Source organism: Lethenteron reissneri, chromosome 25 (genome assembly GCF_015708825.2).
Source record: "Lethenteron reissneri isolate LAM-NWPU_2019-01 chromosome 25, ASM1570882v1, whole genome shotgun sequence".
Lineage (NCBI taxonomy): Eukaryota > Metazoa > Chordata > Hyperoartia > Petromyzontiformes > Petromyzontidae > Lethenteron > Lethenteron reissneri.
The window spans coordinates 1,573,287-1,590,519 of record NC_083803.1 but is presented as its reverse complement, the minus strand read 5'-3'; the positions used below and the strand labels follow the sequence as shown (position 1 = coordinate 1,590,519).

General features: G+C 44.9%; 1 protein-coding gene across 1 annotated transcript in view; it reads right to left on the bottom strand.

The window, feature by feature from the left end:
• Positions 1-17,233, bottom strand: part of FAM120B (family with sequence similarity 120 member B) — a 29,443-nt gene extending 12,210 nt beyond the window's left edge. The window contains exons 1-7 of the mRNA XM_061558705.1: positions 17,184-17,233; positions 13,609-14,553; positions 13,231-13,311; positions 12,112-12,280; positions 10,343-10,438; positions 8,163-8,344; positions 7,211-7,303 (exon numbers count right to left, since the gene is read on the bottom strand). Of these exons, the coding sequence (XP_061414689.1) occupies positions 7,211-7,303; positions 8,163-8,344; positions 10,343-10,438; positions 12,112-12,280; positions 13,231-13,311; positions 13,609-14,535 (1,548 nt within the window). The 5' untranslated portion in view covers positions 14,536-14,553; positions 17,184-17,233. The remainder of the gene's footprint in view (positions 1-7,210; positions 7,304-8,162; positions 8,345-10,342; positions 10,439-12,111; positions 12,281-13,230; positions 13,312-13,608; positions 14,554-17,183) is intronic.

Sequence of the window (17,233 nt, the reverse complement as noted above, 5' to 3'; positions counted from 1 at the left end):
GGCACGCTGATGTGGCACCGTCTCCAAGAGGGGGGGGGGGGGTATTTAAACCGATAAAAACATATGTGTTTGGAATCAGAAGGATCCCAAGCCGAGCAATGAACGTGGCCAGGTGAAATTTGCTCTGCGTCATTACATCTCCATCCCGGTTGCTGATATTAACACGGCAATTGTATAACGACTGCACTCCTACCACTTCGAACCCAAGACTGCCAATGTTGATGCGGGGCTATATTGTCAGCAGAGGGCAAGTGCAGCATGGCACATTGTTGTCCAGTACTGTGCTCCGAATGTCTATGCTCACTGCCTTCACCAACCTGCACTGACTCGCATGGTGAACTACAGTCAAAACAATTCCCAATGACCGAAAGACACGGGGAGGCCTTCATCCAGCAGTGGATTGAAAATATACTGAATGACATTGCAATTTTTACCTTACATTGTTAAGCATAGTGTGGTATGTAACATAGTATGTGGTTGTGCGGGAGTGCCTGTGGCGCCCCCCACAACCACAGCCTACAGCATCCCCGAACAACCACAGCCTGCGGTGACCCCCAACAGACTGGTCAAGTAAATCCTTTTGATCCACACGCACAGCGTGCGGTGGGCCTTCATCCAGCAGTGGATTTAAGCACAATGCCAGTCTCTGTCCCTCCCAGATACATGGGAACACCACACTTGGTCGATCGGAAGGTCATGTGTGGTGGAGTAAAATGTGGGTATTCCCACCTCTGTCAATATGTCTAGCCAGGGTGGACAAGTAGGCCAACATATTCTCAAAATGGGCTCTTTTGAGCTCCATCTGGTGGAGGTCCTTCCGCTAGCAGTGGCGTGAGTAGGCAATTTCATAGGCGGCACCTTTTCCTTCTATGTAGTCCTGTACAATATCTGATATATGGACGTGCAATTTAAATAGCGTATACAATCATCCTGTCTAAAAAAACAATACAGTGGTAACTTTGCAACGACTGATGCTTTTCCTCTTATTTAATATCGCTGAAGCAACACATTTGTCATTTCCACTCTATCATGACAACTTTGAAAGCATCGAATCCTGTCAAGTTTTATTCGGCGGGACTGCGCGTGGCAAACCCGTTGTGCTTAACACAGTGAAGTTGTGAGGACGATGCTCAAGTTCAAGTTCAAGTTCATTTATTAGGTATAGCCCTGTGAGCCATTCAGCTCTTGAATCGGGTGCAACCGCAACAAACAAAAAACAAAAAACATGAACAAAAAACATCTTAAAGTGATGCTAATGCTGTCCTGAGTAAACCAACTGTTCGACTATTAAAACGTGCGGGAGCTTTTCTGTCATTGTAAAGATTCAAACAAGCGGTTTCAATAAAATGTAGCGTCAAAGAAAGGGCACATCCATGCACCCCATGATGGCAAGGCCATGCCATGATAATTCCATAATTCAGTGACATATTTACACACTCAATTACGACGACTCGAACAATGGCTCAAATACTGAGGTCAACAAGACTTTTCATTATTACGTGATATCCCAGGCAGAGCAGGTGATAATTAAACCTGTGCAGGTAGGCTGGAAAAACTATTGCACAACAGTATTCCTTCTATCTCTAACGATTACAATCATCACCATAATTATCAGCCTGACACAGCACAATTGTCAATCTGGTGCCGAGTACGTCTCGTGGGGCAACAGGGTCCAACGTGGCCCCCAGCTGGTGGTATCAACACACGTTCATCTCCTGAGATGTGATATGATGAGATATATATATGCGCATCTTGTAACACATATAGAGAGATAAGTAACGCACGAATATGTAATACACGCTGTGTAGGTGCTTTTGGCTGTCCTGTACGGCTCTCCGATGTGCATGCGGGTTGTGACACGTTATTTGGCACGGGGTCTGACGTTTCGCTCCACATACCATGCTAAATATCATGCTGGACAACTGCAAAAAAAATCTGAGAGAAACGTAAAAAATGTTATTTCTTACACAACCCGTTGGTCCAATGGCCTTCTGGAAGTGTGTCATTTCAGCAGCATTGATTCAGTACTGTACAAGCAAACTCTGCACCGGTTCTGACAGACAGTGTCCCATCACCTAAGTCAGGCTTGCTGTAGTCAATGCTAGGGAACTGCTAAATATAACTGACGCGAACTTATTTGATATATAGTACGAAACAATAACTGGCATCGTTGTGGAGAATATAAACCACAAAATCGACAAGCAGACAATGCAGTACATCGGCTTCACATGAAAAATAAAAGTATTTCTTACACAACCCAACAGCCGATGCGTTGTAAATAATGCTGAATATAGGGCTGCAGGACCGGTTCAGAGAATCGTCACTGGTGGTGTTGGCCGTGGGCGGGAATCGAACTCCGGTCGCCGGGTTCGTAGCACCGGTGCACTAACCACTATACTACGAGTCCTGTGCCTCCTCCCCTAGGTCGACTCAGCCTCAAATGAGTACCTGGTGTGGTGTGTAAAGACATCGCCACTGGGGAGACAAAGGCGGCCGGGCGTGGTGCAGGCCAACCCACCCCCTCATGAGCGTGTCGGCCCTCATAGGTGCTACTCGCTAAGAGCACTTAAGGGCATACGGGGGGGGGGGGGGGATCTTTGTCATCATAGCTAAGGGCTGCATCACCTGCAGGACGTGAACCCCGGTGTGAGGAAGCTGGTTTTCACGACAAAGGCACGGCGCCGATGGTCAGGCAGCCTGTGCTGTGTAACAAAGACGGCCGTGTCTCACTGCGGACCCACCGTGATGATTGGAAAGGCGAATACAAACATAAAAAAGCGTAACTTGATCTTTTTATAATTGGATATGCCAAAGCCAACGCTGTCGCTGTACAGGATAAGAAGTTGGAATTAGTACAGGAGGAGTAGGAAAGTAAGCGCTCTTCATTACCAGCCATGATTTATCTGCTGCTGGATGGCAACAAAGCTCCCTGCCCTCTCATACAACTCCACCACTGTGCCACACCGCACAGCTCTTCCATTAGTTGAATTAAAAATGTTATAAACTCAACCATGTACACCTTTTGTATTGCGACGGCGTGGAGCGGTAGGGGGGAGGCCTTTATCCAGCAGTCGATAGATCATAGCGAGGGTTGCCACCTCTTGAGGTTTAAAAAACTGGGACATGTCATGGGAAGAATATTTCCCAATACGGAAAAAGAAACTATGAGTAAATGCATCGTCTTGAATGAGTGGCCTACAATTACACAGCAGACAAAAAACGGGACCTCTAATTATTGTGGGAAGATTTTACAGATTTCCCAAGACATCAGCTGCCTCAAGAAGATTGACGATCCTGGCAAAGCAGGAAAGGTGGCAACCATACTCAAGGCCGACGACGGTGACGAATTGTGTTAAGTTTCATCTTCTTGGTTCCTTCGGTAAAGTCACGTAGAAGGAAAATAATAAAATAATATAAATTAAACATAATAAAATACAATTCTCACGACGTTTTGGCCACAATGTAAGCAGCCGTCCTCAGGTGAAGAACAGGTGAAGAACAGGTCAGGTGAAGAACATGACCTGTTCTTCACCTGAGGACGACCGCTTGCATTGTGGCCGAAACGTCGTGAGAATTGTATTTTATTATGTTTAATTTGTATTATTTTATTATTTTCCTTCTACGTGACTTTACCGAAAGAACCAAGAAGATGAATCCCTGCAGTCACGAAAGCTTTAAACCGAAAGAACCAAGAAGATGAATCCCTGCAGTCACGAAAGCTTTAAATCGAAAAATGTGTTTGTTTTGTTGTGCTTCCCCACACCTCTAATTGACACCTCTAATTATTTCTTGTTCATGTTTTTGTTCTTTGTTTGTTGCGGTTGCACCAGATTCAAGAGTCGAATGGCTCACAGGGCTATACCAAATAAATGAAACTGAACTGAACACGGTTGGTTACGTATGGTGCGAAAGAAGCGCACCATACGTACGTACGTGCAGAAGTTGCTTCACAACAGCACATGCACGCCAGCGCAGGTCGGCAGGACATCTGCCGCACAGGCGTCCTGCCTCGTGCCTTGTTGACACATGCCCGTGATCGGCCGACTACAACAAGCAAATGTGCGAATGGCACCTGCTCACGCGGCTATATTTCACGTTTTTGTATTTTGATTGCCAGCGTGCAAATATTGAACTAGCACGCTCACAGACCGCACCTGCCCACGAGAAGGCAGGAGACTCACCATGCCGGCCCATTCGTCTTTGTAAAAGCCCAGATAGAAACAGAGCAATACTGTATGGGCAGTCCTCGACTTAAAAACGCCAAACTTACTTACGAACGTCCGTGCTTACGAACCAGCTTCCATGAAATATAAAATAATTTACTTAAAACGCGAACTCACAATTGAAAACTGAACCGCAGAAGTATTTTGTTCAGAGGAGCGATCCTCCGCAAGGTGGAGCAAGTCGGCCTCACTCTGGGAGTGAGTGTTTTCGTGTGTGTACGTGCGTGCACGCACGTGTGTGTGTCACTGTGTGTGAAAGTGTGAGTGTGTCGAGTGTTTGGTGAACAAAATACCCAGGCAGGTGCCTAGTTTTGGTGGGGCTGATGGTTAAGGCCCCACCTCTTAGTGGCACACTCCAGGTTCAGCAGCAGCGCCTCCAACTCATCCTCTGAGTGAGGAGCAATCACCAGATCATCGGTATACATAACATGGTTGACCAATAGGGAGCCATCCCTCGACCGCACCCAGGCATCGATCAGCCTCCCATTGTATCTATACCAGATGGAAATACCTCCGGTACAGCCATGGAAAGTGTCTCGAACTACGTGGTCAAAGATGATGTTAAATAATGTGGGAGCCAGAGGACATACCTGTTGCACCCCAAGGTGAACAGGGAATGGCTCCGACTCCTGGCCACATAGCGTTCCCCAGTCCTGAAGCTAGCTTCAGCACTCAAGGTAAGTGAAAATAAAACTTAACTTTTTTTCTATTTATGTTACTTTATTTTTCGTGTTACTTACTACTAGTTCATAAAGTCTTGTCCAGGCAAAATTTTTCAATAAATATAATAATGAACCTGATAGGATTTTTTACACTTTTTACGATCAGACGCTAACTACCCCAAAAAAAAAATTGTTGACGACTTGATTGGACCTATCCTTTACCTTTTTTTCTTTCAAAACCGCTTGAATATACGAAATATCTCAAAAACAATACAAGACAGAGCAATGGTTCTCGCTTAATTTGTTTTGCTGTTTAACGCTCTATCAAAGGAAACAAACCGCAATCTTATATTTGGAATGGTTTCTGAATCACACCATGTACAAACATGTTTATGGGGCACTTAATATGGAGATTTGGGGGCCTTCAAATAAAAAATCTGGGATATTCAGATTTTTCCTGTTGTTTGTGTCCTAAAAGCTACATATGTACCAACTTTAAGCTTTCTACCTTGTCGGCAAGTACCCTCGAGGTTTTTGAGACGTACGTTTAAAGGTTTTTATTTATATACAGTAGGTTTGTTAGTGTTACACGCAAATGTACAAATTCCGTTTTAATTAATAATTTAACTATACTTTCCTTTTTTTTAACAGTAACACATTTCATAACACTGACCTATGGACATTTAAATACAGTGCATTATTGTGTTCCGACTTACGAACTGGTCTCAGGAATGAATTAGGTTCTTAACCCGAGCACTGCCCGTACCGTGAAACTACCACGACTGAAAACGCAGACACAACAAAACGGCACAAAGACACGCAGACTATGAATACTGCAGAGACAAAGACAAACACCCCCCGTATAGCCTTAATAGACTGTTGGGCAAGTGCTGTTAGCGAGCACCAATGAAGGTCGGAACGGCACACGAAGGGGTGAGTGGCCAGCACTACACTATTGGCGATGTTTACGCACCGCACCAGGTACTCATTTGAGGCTGAGTCTACCTAGGGGAGGTCCAGAACCGGTTCAGATAATCATCACTGGTGTTGGCCATGAGCGGGAATTGAACTCAGGTTCGTAGCGCAGCGCACTAACCGCTCCACTGCACACACATAAACGCAAACGAAAGCGCCACAGGTGCTGGAACACACAGAGGCCAAAACAACGCTTACAAGACGCGAATAACCGCAAACATACGTATGTGTACATACGCAAGTGCACAGAGATCCTATTTTAGTGAGGTTCATCTCCCGTGGAAAGCGCACAAGCAAAAGCACAGACAACATTGCACACAATCAGCAAAGGCGTTTCAATACACAGGTCCAATTTCCTCTTTAAATATTGCAGAACATTGCAATAAACTGCTGGCAGACACTGCTGGTTACAGGTTGAATGGCATCTTTAGTTACAGTTGACCGTGCACCTATTTACCGTGTTGAGAGGACTGAAGGAGGCACGATGAGAATCGTGTTCATGACGTTGTTTTGGTCATTTTGGATTTCTGGGTAGGGAAAGCAGCAAGACAAACGAGGACGTTGTCCGGTTTCATTGGATAATAAAGTTACTTTATAAAAATGTTCTGAAGTGGAAATTCAAACATTTAAGTCTGTAATATTTAACTTCATGGGCCTTTGTCACAGCGTGGCAAACTGTGGCCTGGTTTACACGTCTGTGTATCTTAGCAGTGTGCGGCCCATCGAACAAATGCTGCTGTGTTGCCTTGTGACAAGACAACAACCTACAACACCAAACCCACTGGTTGATGGACTTAAAACTTAAAACGTTACTATAGCGAAGGATGAACATGTTGTGTTTTAGTTCGGGGATGAAACAGACCCTTCATAATTATTATTGTAGTTACCCACCATATGCCAAAACGGTGCATAAAGATGACATGTGCACTTTTGCCGCTTTTACCATGTCGCATGCGAGTGAGAAGAGTAAGCGCAGTGACAGGCGAGAGGGCCGGCAACGGTGCGCGCAGCCGAGGGTGGGGACTGCGCGAGGGATTTAGCGGAGAGCAACGGAGAGGAAGGGGAGTGAGGGGCGATGGCGAGAGTTTGACACGGGGTGGAGTGTTAGGAAATAAGTGCTGTACAAACCCGGTACTCGGGGATGTAAATAAAAACTGAATGCACCTGACGTAGAGGCGTAGCTTTCTTAACATTTACTTATTTATTTATTTGTTCGAACCATTGCACAAACGCTCGTGAATACAAGTGACAGCTGGCGTGAGTTTTAATTGTGCCTGACAATCTATTACACCAGAAAATGCAGGATAACAGCATGTGCATTTTTACAAATGTGGTGAAATGACCGCATACCGGTAAACGAGCAAGGCTCTGGGCATCCATTTCTTTGAGGCACAGGGCTTGGGCGAGCAATGCTTTTACATCCTCCAGGTAGAACGTATCGATCTGGAAAGAAAGATTCCCACCGTAACATCTTCCACCACTCGAAAGTAAAGACAGCACAGTATTCGCTCGTTATTCGCGAGGGATATGTTCCGGAGATGCTCGTGAACAGCAAATTTTGTGTATCGCGATTAAATACGTGAAAATTATCACAACACAAAAATGAATATTTCTTTATTATAAACATAAGGTAAATTTAAATAAATATTAACATATTAAATAATAGGTTATAAATGAACTTAGCTTAAATTATAATGATCCTTTACATGACGACTTTATCTCATCACTTTCTCTCTCTATGCAATCGTGTCGGGAGTCCCAGATGCGATTCACGGATAGCCAAAATCGTGGATAGCAAGTTCGTGAATGACGAGTGAATAATGTTTGTCATAACACAAAAATAATGACAGGCCCTTGTCAAACAAACGAAGGTTTCCCTATGCTGTGTTGGTCATGGGTGCTGTTTGACCACACTTGCTCACACTGGTCAATGCAAGTTGGTTATGGGAGGTGCCAGGACCAGTTCGGATATCACTCACCACCTATGTTAGCAGTGGCCTGAATTAAAATTCAGGTTGCACGTTTCATCCAGCATGGTGCGCTAACTACTGTCTGTCCGCCCTCCTTCACACCGTGAAGCAGGCCTCAGACATTAACTAACACAGATGCGGTTATCCCACCGCATTCAGGGCGTTTGTCCTGTATGTATGCATAGGCTAGAGCGTTGTGTCAATTACTTGCCGACGTGTTTACGATCGCGTGGTTGCGGAGATATTACCACAGATCTCAATGACACCTATAGAGCAGCTGCAGTGTAACTGGGGGGAGGGGGGTGAAGGAACACAAGTGTGGGTAAACGAACCTGCGTTACCATGTACCCCAGCAAGCAGCAGAGAGCAGTGTGCCCTGACTCCAGGGCAACCATGGCCGATTGATGTCCCGATAGGCCGAAGCATGCCAGGAAGGTCTGCAGCCGCCACTCCGCCACACGCGCCGCATCCTGCTGCGCGGGCTGCCACAGCGAGCGTGCCTCCAGCGCTCCCCCTGTACAACGCCGTGCAAGCCTCACGTTGTGTTCCCATGGGTCACCTTGCTCGAAGGTTTACGTAATTATCGTCTGAGAATGCTCGTTTATAAGCCCCACATGGAACGGCGTTGGAGGTACAAACCCGGGTCGTATTGCGCAGACCTCATAGCAAAATTGTGTAATGCGATCAGAAGAAGTGAGGAAAGTTGGGACTTGGCATGTTATTTTATCAGGACCAATGCCCTAGTTCACAAATCCCAAGTTGGTATAGCTGCCAATTCGCAAGGCCAAATTATAATTGGTTAGACCAAACTGGAAGTCTCCAGACTTGGCTCCCAGTCCTTTCCACAGGTTTCTGCAGTTAAAGAATCACTTGCTATAAAAAAACTATTTTCAAGTGACAAGAAAGTGATGTTTGCCATGATTGGATGGTTTGAGGTGCGAGGACAAGAGTTTGTCAGGGCGGCATAGAAGCCCTGGAAGAACATAACTGAACTAACATGTAGGGAAATAACACCATGTCATCAAGGTCACTCGTTTCTTGCTCTACCAGACCACAGATTTTTCATCACCCCTTGTATATCTCACTCTGCTGAGTCTGCAAATAAGACACATCTAAAACTCGCTCTCTGCTGTAAAATAAAAAATCCTGTAACATCATTCCTTTTTTCTTCTTGGTTCTTTCGGTAAAGTCACGTTTTATTATGTTTTATTTTTATTATTTTATTACTTCCCTTCTACGTGACTTTACCGAAAGAACCAAGAAGATGAATCCCTGCAGTCACGAAAGCTTTAAATCGAAATCATTCCTTTTCTTTGAGAGCGAGTGAACACTGCATGTTTCAAGTCAAAATTATGTATTTCATATACTACATGTCATGAGCCAAATTATAATGATTAATCAAGAAGTAATATACACTTATTCTTTGGGTCTTTCGGTAAAGCCACGTAGATAGAAAAATAATACAAATATCATGACGTTTCGATCGCAACACAAGCAATCGTCATCATTTTTCTATCTACGTGGCTTTACCGAAAGACCCAAATAATATGAATCCCTGCAGTCACGAAAGCTTTAAGTCAAGATTTAATATACACTTATTTTTATTTATTGTCACTGATAAAGACTTAACATACTTTTAAATCTATTATCCCATGAATTATGTTAAACTTCTAATTTAAAGTAATGTGGCATATTTGCTTAACTATGTATACAATGTCAGAGCCATTCACATCACATGTGCTCAAACAGAGCGATGAAGCTATATTTGTCGCCAAAGTAAAACCAATTTAATTTTAGTTAATATCCCTGGCTGAAATTGCTGAAACAGCTGCAATATAATAAAACAGCAAACATACGGAATCAAGCTATTCATACACACACAAAAATAATGAAAAGAAAATCAATATTTCTGATTTACCTGCTATACACCGATGGGAAAAACACAACAAGTAAAGAGCTTTTTAAGTCCAGCATGGCACGCATGTGGGTGCACAGGCCACTGCCACCATACAATTTCAGCTATTACTGTCTCCCGAGTGGTGATTTAAAATCATGGCACCAGGTAGTCATAAGAGGTTGAATAGAAATAGGGGTGGTCCACGTCAAATTCAGACATCAAATGCTGCTGGTGTTTTGTGTGGCCAGAAACTGAGAATGAGACACCATGATTACAGCACAGTGCGATATAATCATTGAGCGATCACTCACCACTACGACATGTACCAGAGATGAGGGGGAGAGGTCTGGCCCCTGGTGCAGTATCAGCCCTGATTAAGTTTTTACAACGCCTCTAGGCGCACAGCCTTCTCAACGCTACGCGTGGCCCTGTGTAGAAATGGGGCAGATGCACATAGAAAGACACGGAGGCAGACAGAAAAAGACAGAGAGACACAGACAGTGAGAGACGCTGAGAGATAGAGAGTGAGCGACATGGGGAGGGCACTGACAGAGATGGACCCAACGTGACATTATTACTAGTTTAAAAAGATAATTACGAAAAACATATCCACACCTGGCATATCCAGAGGCAGAGGGGCGATGAGCTCCGGTTCCCTGAGGTCATTCCCTGGATACACTATCCATTCCTTCACTTGCCGAACTTCTCCATCTGCAAAAAAGGTCACACAAAAACAAACAAAACCATGCCAAGTGACAATATTGTAACAAATTACTTTAAGCAGTATTGTAAATACATGGGGAGATTTTATTACGACCTTTAATGGACTTTTTTTAAATCTCCTAGAATGATCAGAAGACCAAAAAAATGTGTACAGTTTTTACCAAGGCATGTGGTTTATACTAAATCAGTTAAGAGTAACCCAGCATATAATAATAATAGGGTTTTTCCCCTTTTTTCTGGCAACAAAACTGAAGTCTTTTTATAAGGATTCATGTCACCATTAACTGCAACACTTGCAGTCAAAATGCAAACAAAAAATACACTATGATAATATATGCATTGTCCTTGAAACTGATTGGTCCACACCAGAGACAGCTTTCTTTTGAGCCTCGACCCAATTGGTGCTAGACCAGAGGACGCCAAAAGGCGTACAGCTCAAAGGCAATGCACTATTAAAGTAATGAGGGCCAGTACCAAAATATAAAAAACCCTATTGTGATATTTTGGTACTGGCAAAGGAGGTCTAATGATGGAGTAACCCAGGAGTGACACACATCTCAACTCGCATCACAACACTTATGATTATGCACCAGATTAAAGACATCACATTGATGCTGGAAAGCTATCCATGGCCAGATTGGAACTGTGTCTGCCTCAGGCCAGCCTATCCATTTTTGGGAGTGTGATCCCCAGTTACAGACGATCTTCTTTCATATTACCAAACCCTTTATTTCGCTTGGACATCCTCTAGTCCTTGTTTCACTGATGTTGCTGTACAGAAGAACATAGGGAAATCTCTCTTTGTCCACTCGAATGTACACTAGCTCCCCGGCATGGTTTTTCGGATTGTACCATGTGTCATTTGTCATAATGTCTGCCGTTTAATTCCACATGCTGGGAGCTTCTTGAAGAACTGAATCGCTCCCAGGACATGCAGCGAAATGTCAGACATCATGCCGAGCAACACGCAGTAGAATCTGAAAACACTGGAGAGCCAAAAATAATGTTACGTTTGATATAGCGGCATGGCACATGCAAATTGCATCTCGCAACGCTGATAAACCACAGATTGATCTGGTCCCATCAATTTACCAAGCAACGCAGTCCTCTATATACTTCAATGTTTTCAACCAATGAATGACTGTTTACATGTATGCATGTTGAACTTAGTTCGCACTATGTAGCCAACCGTGCGAATCGGGGGTGCAGAGGTAGGACAATAAACTAAACACAAAAAGCAGTTCTTAAGAAATGAGTTTTGCATATAGATTTAAAAGTGCATAGCAACAGTGGCTTCCTAACATTGGAAGAGCGTTCCAGACGGCCGCAGCTCATCTGAAAGCGTGCGATGCAGTGACCGTCTTTGTTCGATGGATCGCCACGTGTCGGAAGAAACCAGGGCACCCACGCACTCGAGGGGGCAACACTATCCCAAACAGATGTTTTTACAATACAACCCAACCACAAAACCCTTCGCAAACAGAATTGTCCCCTTTGAATGATGCCTATCATGTCCCTTATTATTGCTAGTTCCTTTTGAATGCCAACAGTCCTCCTATCTTACCTGGTTTATCCCATGATTTCTCTTAGTACAGCCATTTCGAAGTCTTCCCTACATTCATGTATGTACAATAATAACAAAAACGACTTTCCTGACTTACCCACAGGTTTGATCCCCAGTAGCAGGCCATAGATGTGCTGGCGTACAGGCCGGTAGAGGAGTCCGGCGGGGGGAAGGCCTGTCCCAGCTGGGTCCTCCAGGCTGTTGCTCACATCCAACTCTCCCAAGACCAGCAACTTGTAAAGTTGGTGACCCTGCTGTTGGGCCAACTGTTGACACAAGCATCCCCTTGTTGTGAGAGTCCCCTTACTTGGGAGTAAGTGGCAGTACATTGTGTCTCAAATTGCTTACTGCTGCTTTCATTTGCAGTCAATGATTATGCACAAATACTTCATATTACTCCTACAGATTGATTTAAACATGTTTGTCATCGTTCTGCTTACCATTTGAGACCCAAAGGTCGTACAATTACGTGCAATACACCAACATATGCAACAAACCTCCTTTCCGAAATGCAAGGGGTTTTTTTTGTTAGAAGGCATGACCTGACCTGGCAAATGGTGGCCACAAACATGTCATGGAAATAACTAACAGCTTGAGGATGGCTGCCTCAATGCCATCTGTGAGCCAAGAAACAACAGATTCTGAGCAAATACCAAAGAATTGCAACAATGCATGTTTGTGCAAGATGAAAAGAGAGAGTGGAAATTGCTGGCCATTCATCATCCATCAATTCAGGTGCACAGACAACCAACATCAGCCCAGCCATGAAACAGTGCCAAGGTCACCGCAGAAACTAGCCATGCCATGATCAGTCATTTTCTATTCACTGCTGGATGAAGGTATGTCCATGCTGGTGCTGCATCTCACCGTCTGATGATGTTACAATCCATCTCACTCTTGTGCATGAATTAATCTCAACACTCTAAAGTGTTCATGCATAACAGCCTATGGGGATAAACTCCAACATGTAGTTTGACTGTTTTTTTTAATCTAGCTGCGTTGCCACGTGATAAAAGTACACAAGTGTGTTAATTCAAGTCTTGTTTAGGCGTCGATTCAGCCCATCATCCCTCTTAGATGAATAGAATGAGAATGAATTTGTCTTTTATCAAGAGACACGGGCTGCTGTAAGAATAGAAAAAAATGCATTTAGGTAATCAAAGACATGAAAAGGAATGAAAAGCACGGTGGCAAAAGCAGGGAAGAGTATTCAGACCTGCAGAAACTCCACATCGGTGCAGAGTGACGCCTTACAGCCTCCATCCATAGATGAGGCAGTGCCATGTCCCAGACTTGCCTGTACAGTATACATAATTCAATCATTGAATGAGAAATTGTAACTACTTTCAGCATACAGCAAACGCTTTAAATTCGTAATTAACTATATTGTACATTTTTCAGAGATGTGACTCTTTCTATTCCCAGTCAACATTTTATCCCATCCTTACTATTCACAACAGTACAGCAATAACGTAGCTTTTACGTCACATCTCTCAATGTAGTCTCGATGCGAAGTAAAAGCGGTCATAGAACACACAATGAGGACACATCAAGGCACGAGCAGATCCATACACACGTCACACTTTCACCTTACCTGGATATTGGCAGGTAGCCAAGGAGAACTAAGTCCTGCCAAGGTGTAGTCTGCCACAACGGCTTGCAGTTGCCCACAAGCCTCGCCACCAAACAGCTCACGCTCGAGTTGCTCGAGAGAGGCCGGGGACGCTGGAACCTTGCGGAGGTATCGCGCCACGGCCGCCACAGGAGGCTCACCCGGAGCTGCACAGCGTCTTCTAAAGCCGGCTCCTCTTTTTTGATCTACAACATCATTACCCATGAGGCAGGCTAGTACCGGCATGTCAGAGATGCGAATGCGGAGGTGCTCACATAACCGCCCTCGCACGTACATTACGGTAGTGAGAGTCTCCAGGTCTAGACTGTTGATGGACAGGTATGGTACCGTATCGTAGACCAGATAGTCTGTGTCTTGGCCTAAGATCCCTATGCAGTTTTTACTTCGTGCAAACTCGGCCACTTCGTAATCAGCCTCCCGTGTCGTGCGGATAACCTCAGCTCCCAGGGCCTGAAGGGCAGACCTTGTAAAGCTGCAAAGACTGGACGGGATGACAGACATGTTGTCGAGGGGCTGCTGCCCTGTCTCCTGGATGTGCCTGAATATGCATGATATTTCGCGGCTATTCTGGTGTCTGCGGCGAGCCCACTCCTGCCGCTTGGGTTGTTGCGTTGACCCATCGAAGAAGAATACGAGGTGCAGTCCGATGTCCGCCAGACGGCGTAAGAAGTTATTCAGGCTCTCCAGGTACTCCTTCCACTGGCCACCCTGCACCCAGCGCTGGGGAGTGTACCAGAACCGTATGCAGCAGGGAGCATCCACAACCAGACAAGGCGTTTCTCCCGGATGCTTTATCTTGAAGCTCTCGGCGAGGTCGGCAAGGCGAACTGGCTCGCACGCACCAGGGACGCAGCCCTCCACAAAGCTCTGCAAGCCCTTTACTCCCATCGCACAGTGTTCCAATTCCTAGGATAAGATCATAAAACAAAATTAAGATACATTAGCTCAACCTGTGGCATATAAAATCCACAAGCACTGCTCTAAATATTTAAGATCTCACTTTTTTACATGGAGTTTAAGGTAGGCAATGTTTAGCTGAGATGTTCAAATACTGCCCACTATACAACTGGTTTAGGTGCATCATACTGGTAGGAACCTCCTGGTTACACCAGCCCACAGGAGATTATTGTGTCCGTCGTGCAGGGAGGGGCTGGGTGGGGAGGGAGGGGCTGGGTGGGAAGGGAGGGAGGGTGGGGCTGGGTGGGGGTGGGAGGGGTGGGGCTGGGTGGGGAGGGCCTGGTCACCCCGTGGTGCCCTTATAAAACTCAACGTTTAACCTACTCACGCTGGCTTGTGCCCGCCCTCACAGTCGGGCATATTTGCGGAATACACCACGCCGCCGTTGACCCTGGCCATTGACCGAGCAACCCAACGTTCCTACCAGCTCCCTCAACAGGAATGAGTTTCATAGGGGGTTGTTTGGCCATTCTTCACCAACCTGGTCAGTACAGGTTGTTTACGCAAGTAAATTGGCTTGGATAGGACTCATCACGAGACGGGATGATGGCCCATGGACGAGACTGGTGATGGAATGACAGCCAAAGGCCAGCACGGCCAACGCAGATGTGGAACGATGACATTAGTTCACGTGTAGAAGAGAGGTGGATGGTGGCAGCGCTGAGAAGGTAACGGCATTGGGGTGCAACAACTGAATATAACAAGTGTAATCTTTCTTTGTTTCATTTTGCTACCAAAAATGTAATAATCGCAAACGTCTAAAATTCAGTTATTATCTGGCCAAACACACATTGACATTGAGGGAAAATGTCGTGCCAAAAACCGATCAACATTTTTCTGAGGCAAAAAAACGTGTTACATATCCACATCGGATATTTCACCCAATTTTTTTACCTTCATATGGGAGAAATTACAATTTTAATCAAGTATTCAGCAAACCATCGGCTTCCTATCCCAGCTTCAAAAGACTCACATTCTATAACACTGTTGACAAATATGTTCATGAAGGCTGATCATATTGTAGTTACACTGCAGCAATTATACCCACATATGGCTCCAGTAATGGTGGCTCGGAATCTACAATAATACTTCAAGCCCCACTATAAGGTATGTTAAAAATGCATTGAGTCATATATTTATTTGAATTCTTACACGAAAGATACTACTCGTTTAAATCGTGAGAATCGGTGCACTGTTATGTCTGCAATCACTGCAGCCCCAAAGAATATCGCTTCGAATTATGTATCAACAACTCATCAACATCTCGGGAACTGAAAATCTGCAGATGTTGGTGAAATAAGAAGGCTGTAGACAAGAGACATAGATGAGGCAGATATACAAAAAAAGAATGCGCCCATGTATTGGGGATATTTCGTGACCCGTGATGTCCCCTTCAGCTACATGGGGCCCCTTGGCATTGGCTTGGTTTGCAATGCCCAGAGCGCCACCTCTGGCTGTCATCTCCAAACGACATCGAAGATATCACTGGTCAACAAAAAAAACATTTTTTTCTGGCCTGGACTTTTGCAGCTGTTTTAGACTAATTTCAGGGTGCCGATTCCAAATCTGATCTCAGGTTTTCTCTATAACATCTCATTTTTATGCTATCGGCATACCCCATTTTCATTGATTTTACCCGAAATAAACTCTGTCACTTATGATTGCAAGTTGTTGCGAGTCAGTGACTGCTTTCGTGTTAAAATATGGTGCTGTATTTTTAGGATAGTGTTTATAATATAATTTTATGTAGATATCCACATTTATTTAATATTTTTCTTCTGCAGTTTTTATTGAAAATGCAATATTTGATATCTCAAAAACCTGGTGTGATAGACAAAAACTGATTTGGAATCAGCGCCCCAAAATTACCTTAAAACCGTTGGAATACCTTATGCCAGAAAAAGTGTGTTGACCAGTGTAATCGATTATCCCAATGGGCTAGACTTAGAGACTAGAATCGCAACATGCCCTGGTGTTTATTGCTGTAGACACTCCGGAAGCCATTTACTCCCCACGGCAAAGTGTTCCGATTCCTTGGATGAGATCAGAAAACAGAATGAAGATGCAACAGCTTCAACCCGTGGCACATAAAACCCACAGGAACCGCTCAAAAAATATAAGATCTCACTTCTTTTTTGTTTTTACACGCAGTTTTAAAGTGAACAAGGATTGTGCACAGACTCTTAAGGAGGCTGCGAAAGCCCAGTTTAGATCTCGTGCCGCTTCAGAGGCGAGGGGACTCGCCGCTCATCTCTGTGGGCAGCTCAAGAGGCTTTTGTGGCAATTCCACGTTACTATGGCCCGGCTGGTGGGCTAGGGTGGGGGAGCGCAGACCACGGAGACAGCTGGAGGGGAGACGGACCGAGCGAGACGGACCAGGAAGACGGCACAAGGGAGACAAGCACAGCGGACAGAGACGGGGAGAGAGACGAGTTAGAAGAATAAGAGGGAGACAGACCCGGGGAGACAGATCATTTAGAAGAAGAACACCACCAGAGAGACAGCCGAGGGAGAGACAGATCCAGTCAGACAGCCGAGGGAGAGACAGACCCAGTCAGACAGCCGAGGGAGAGACAGACCCAGTCAGACAGCCGCCCGCTGCTGCTGCTCCTGAAGCCGCCGCGCTTCC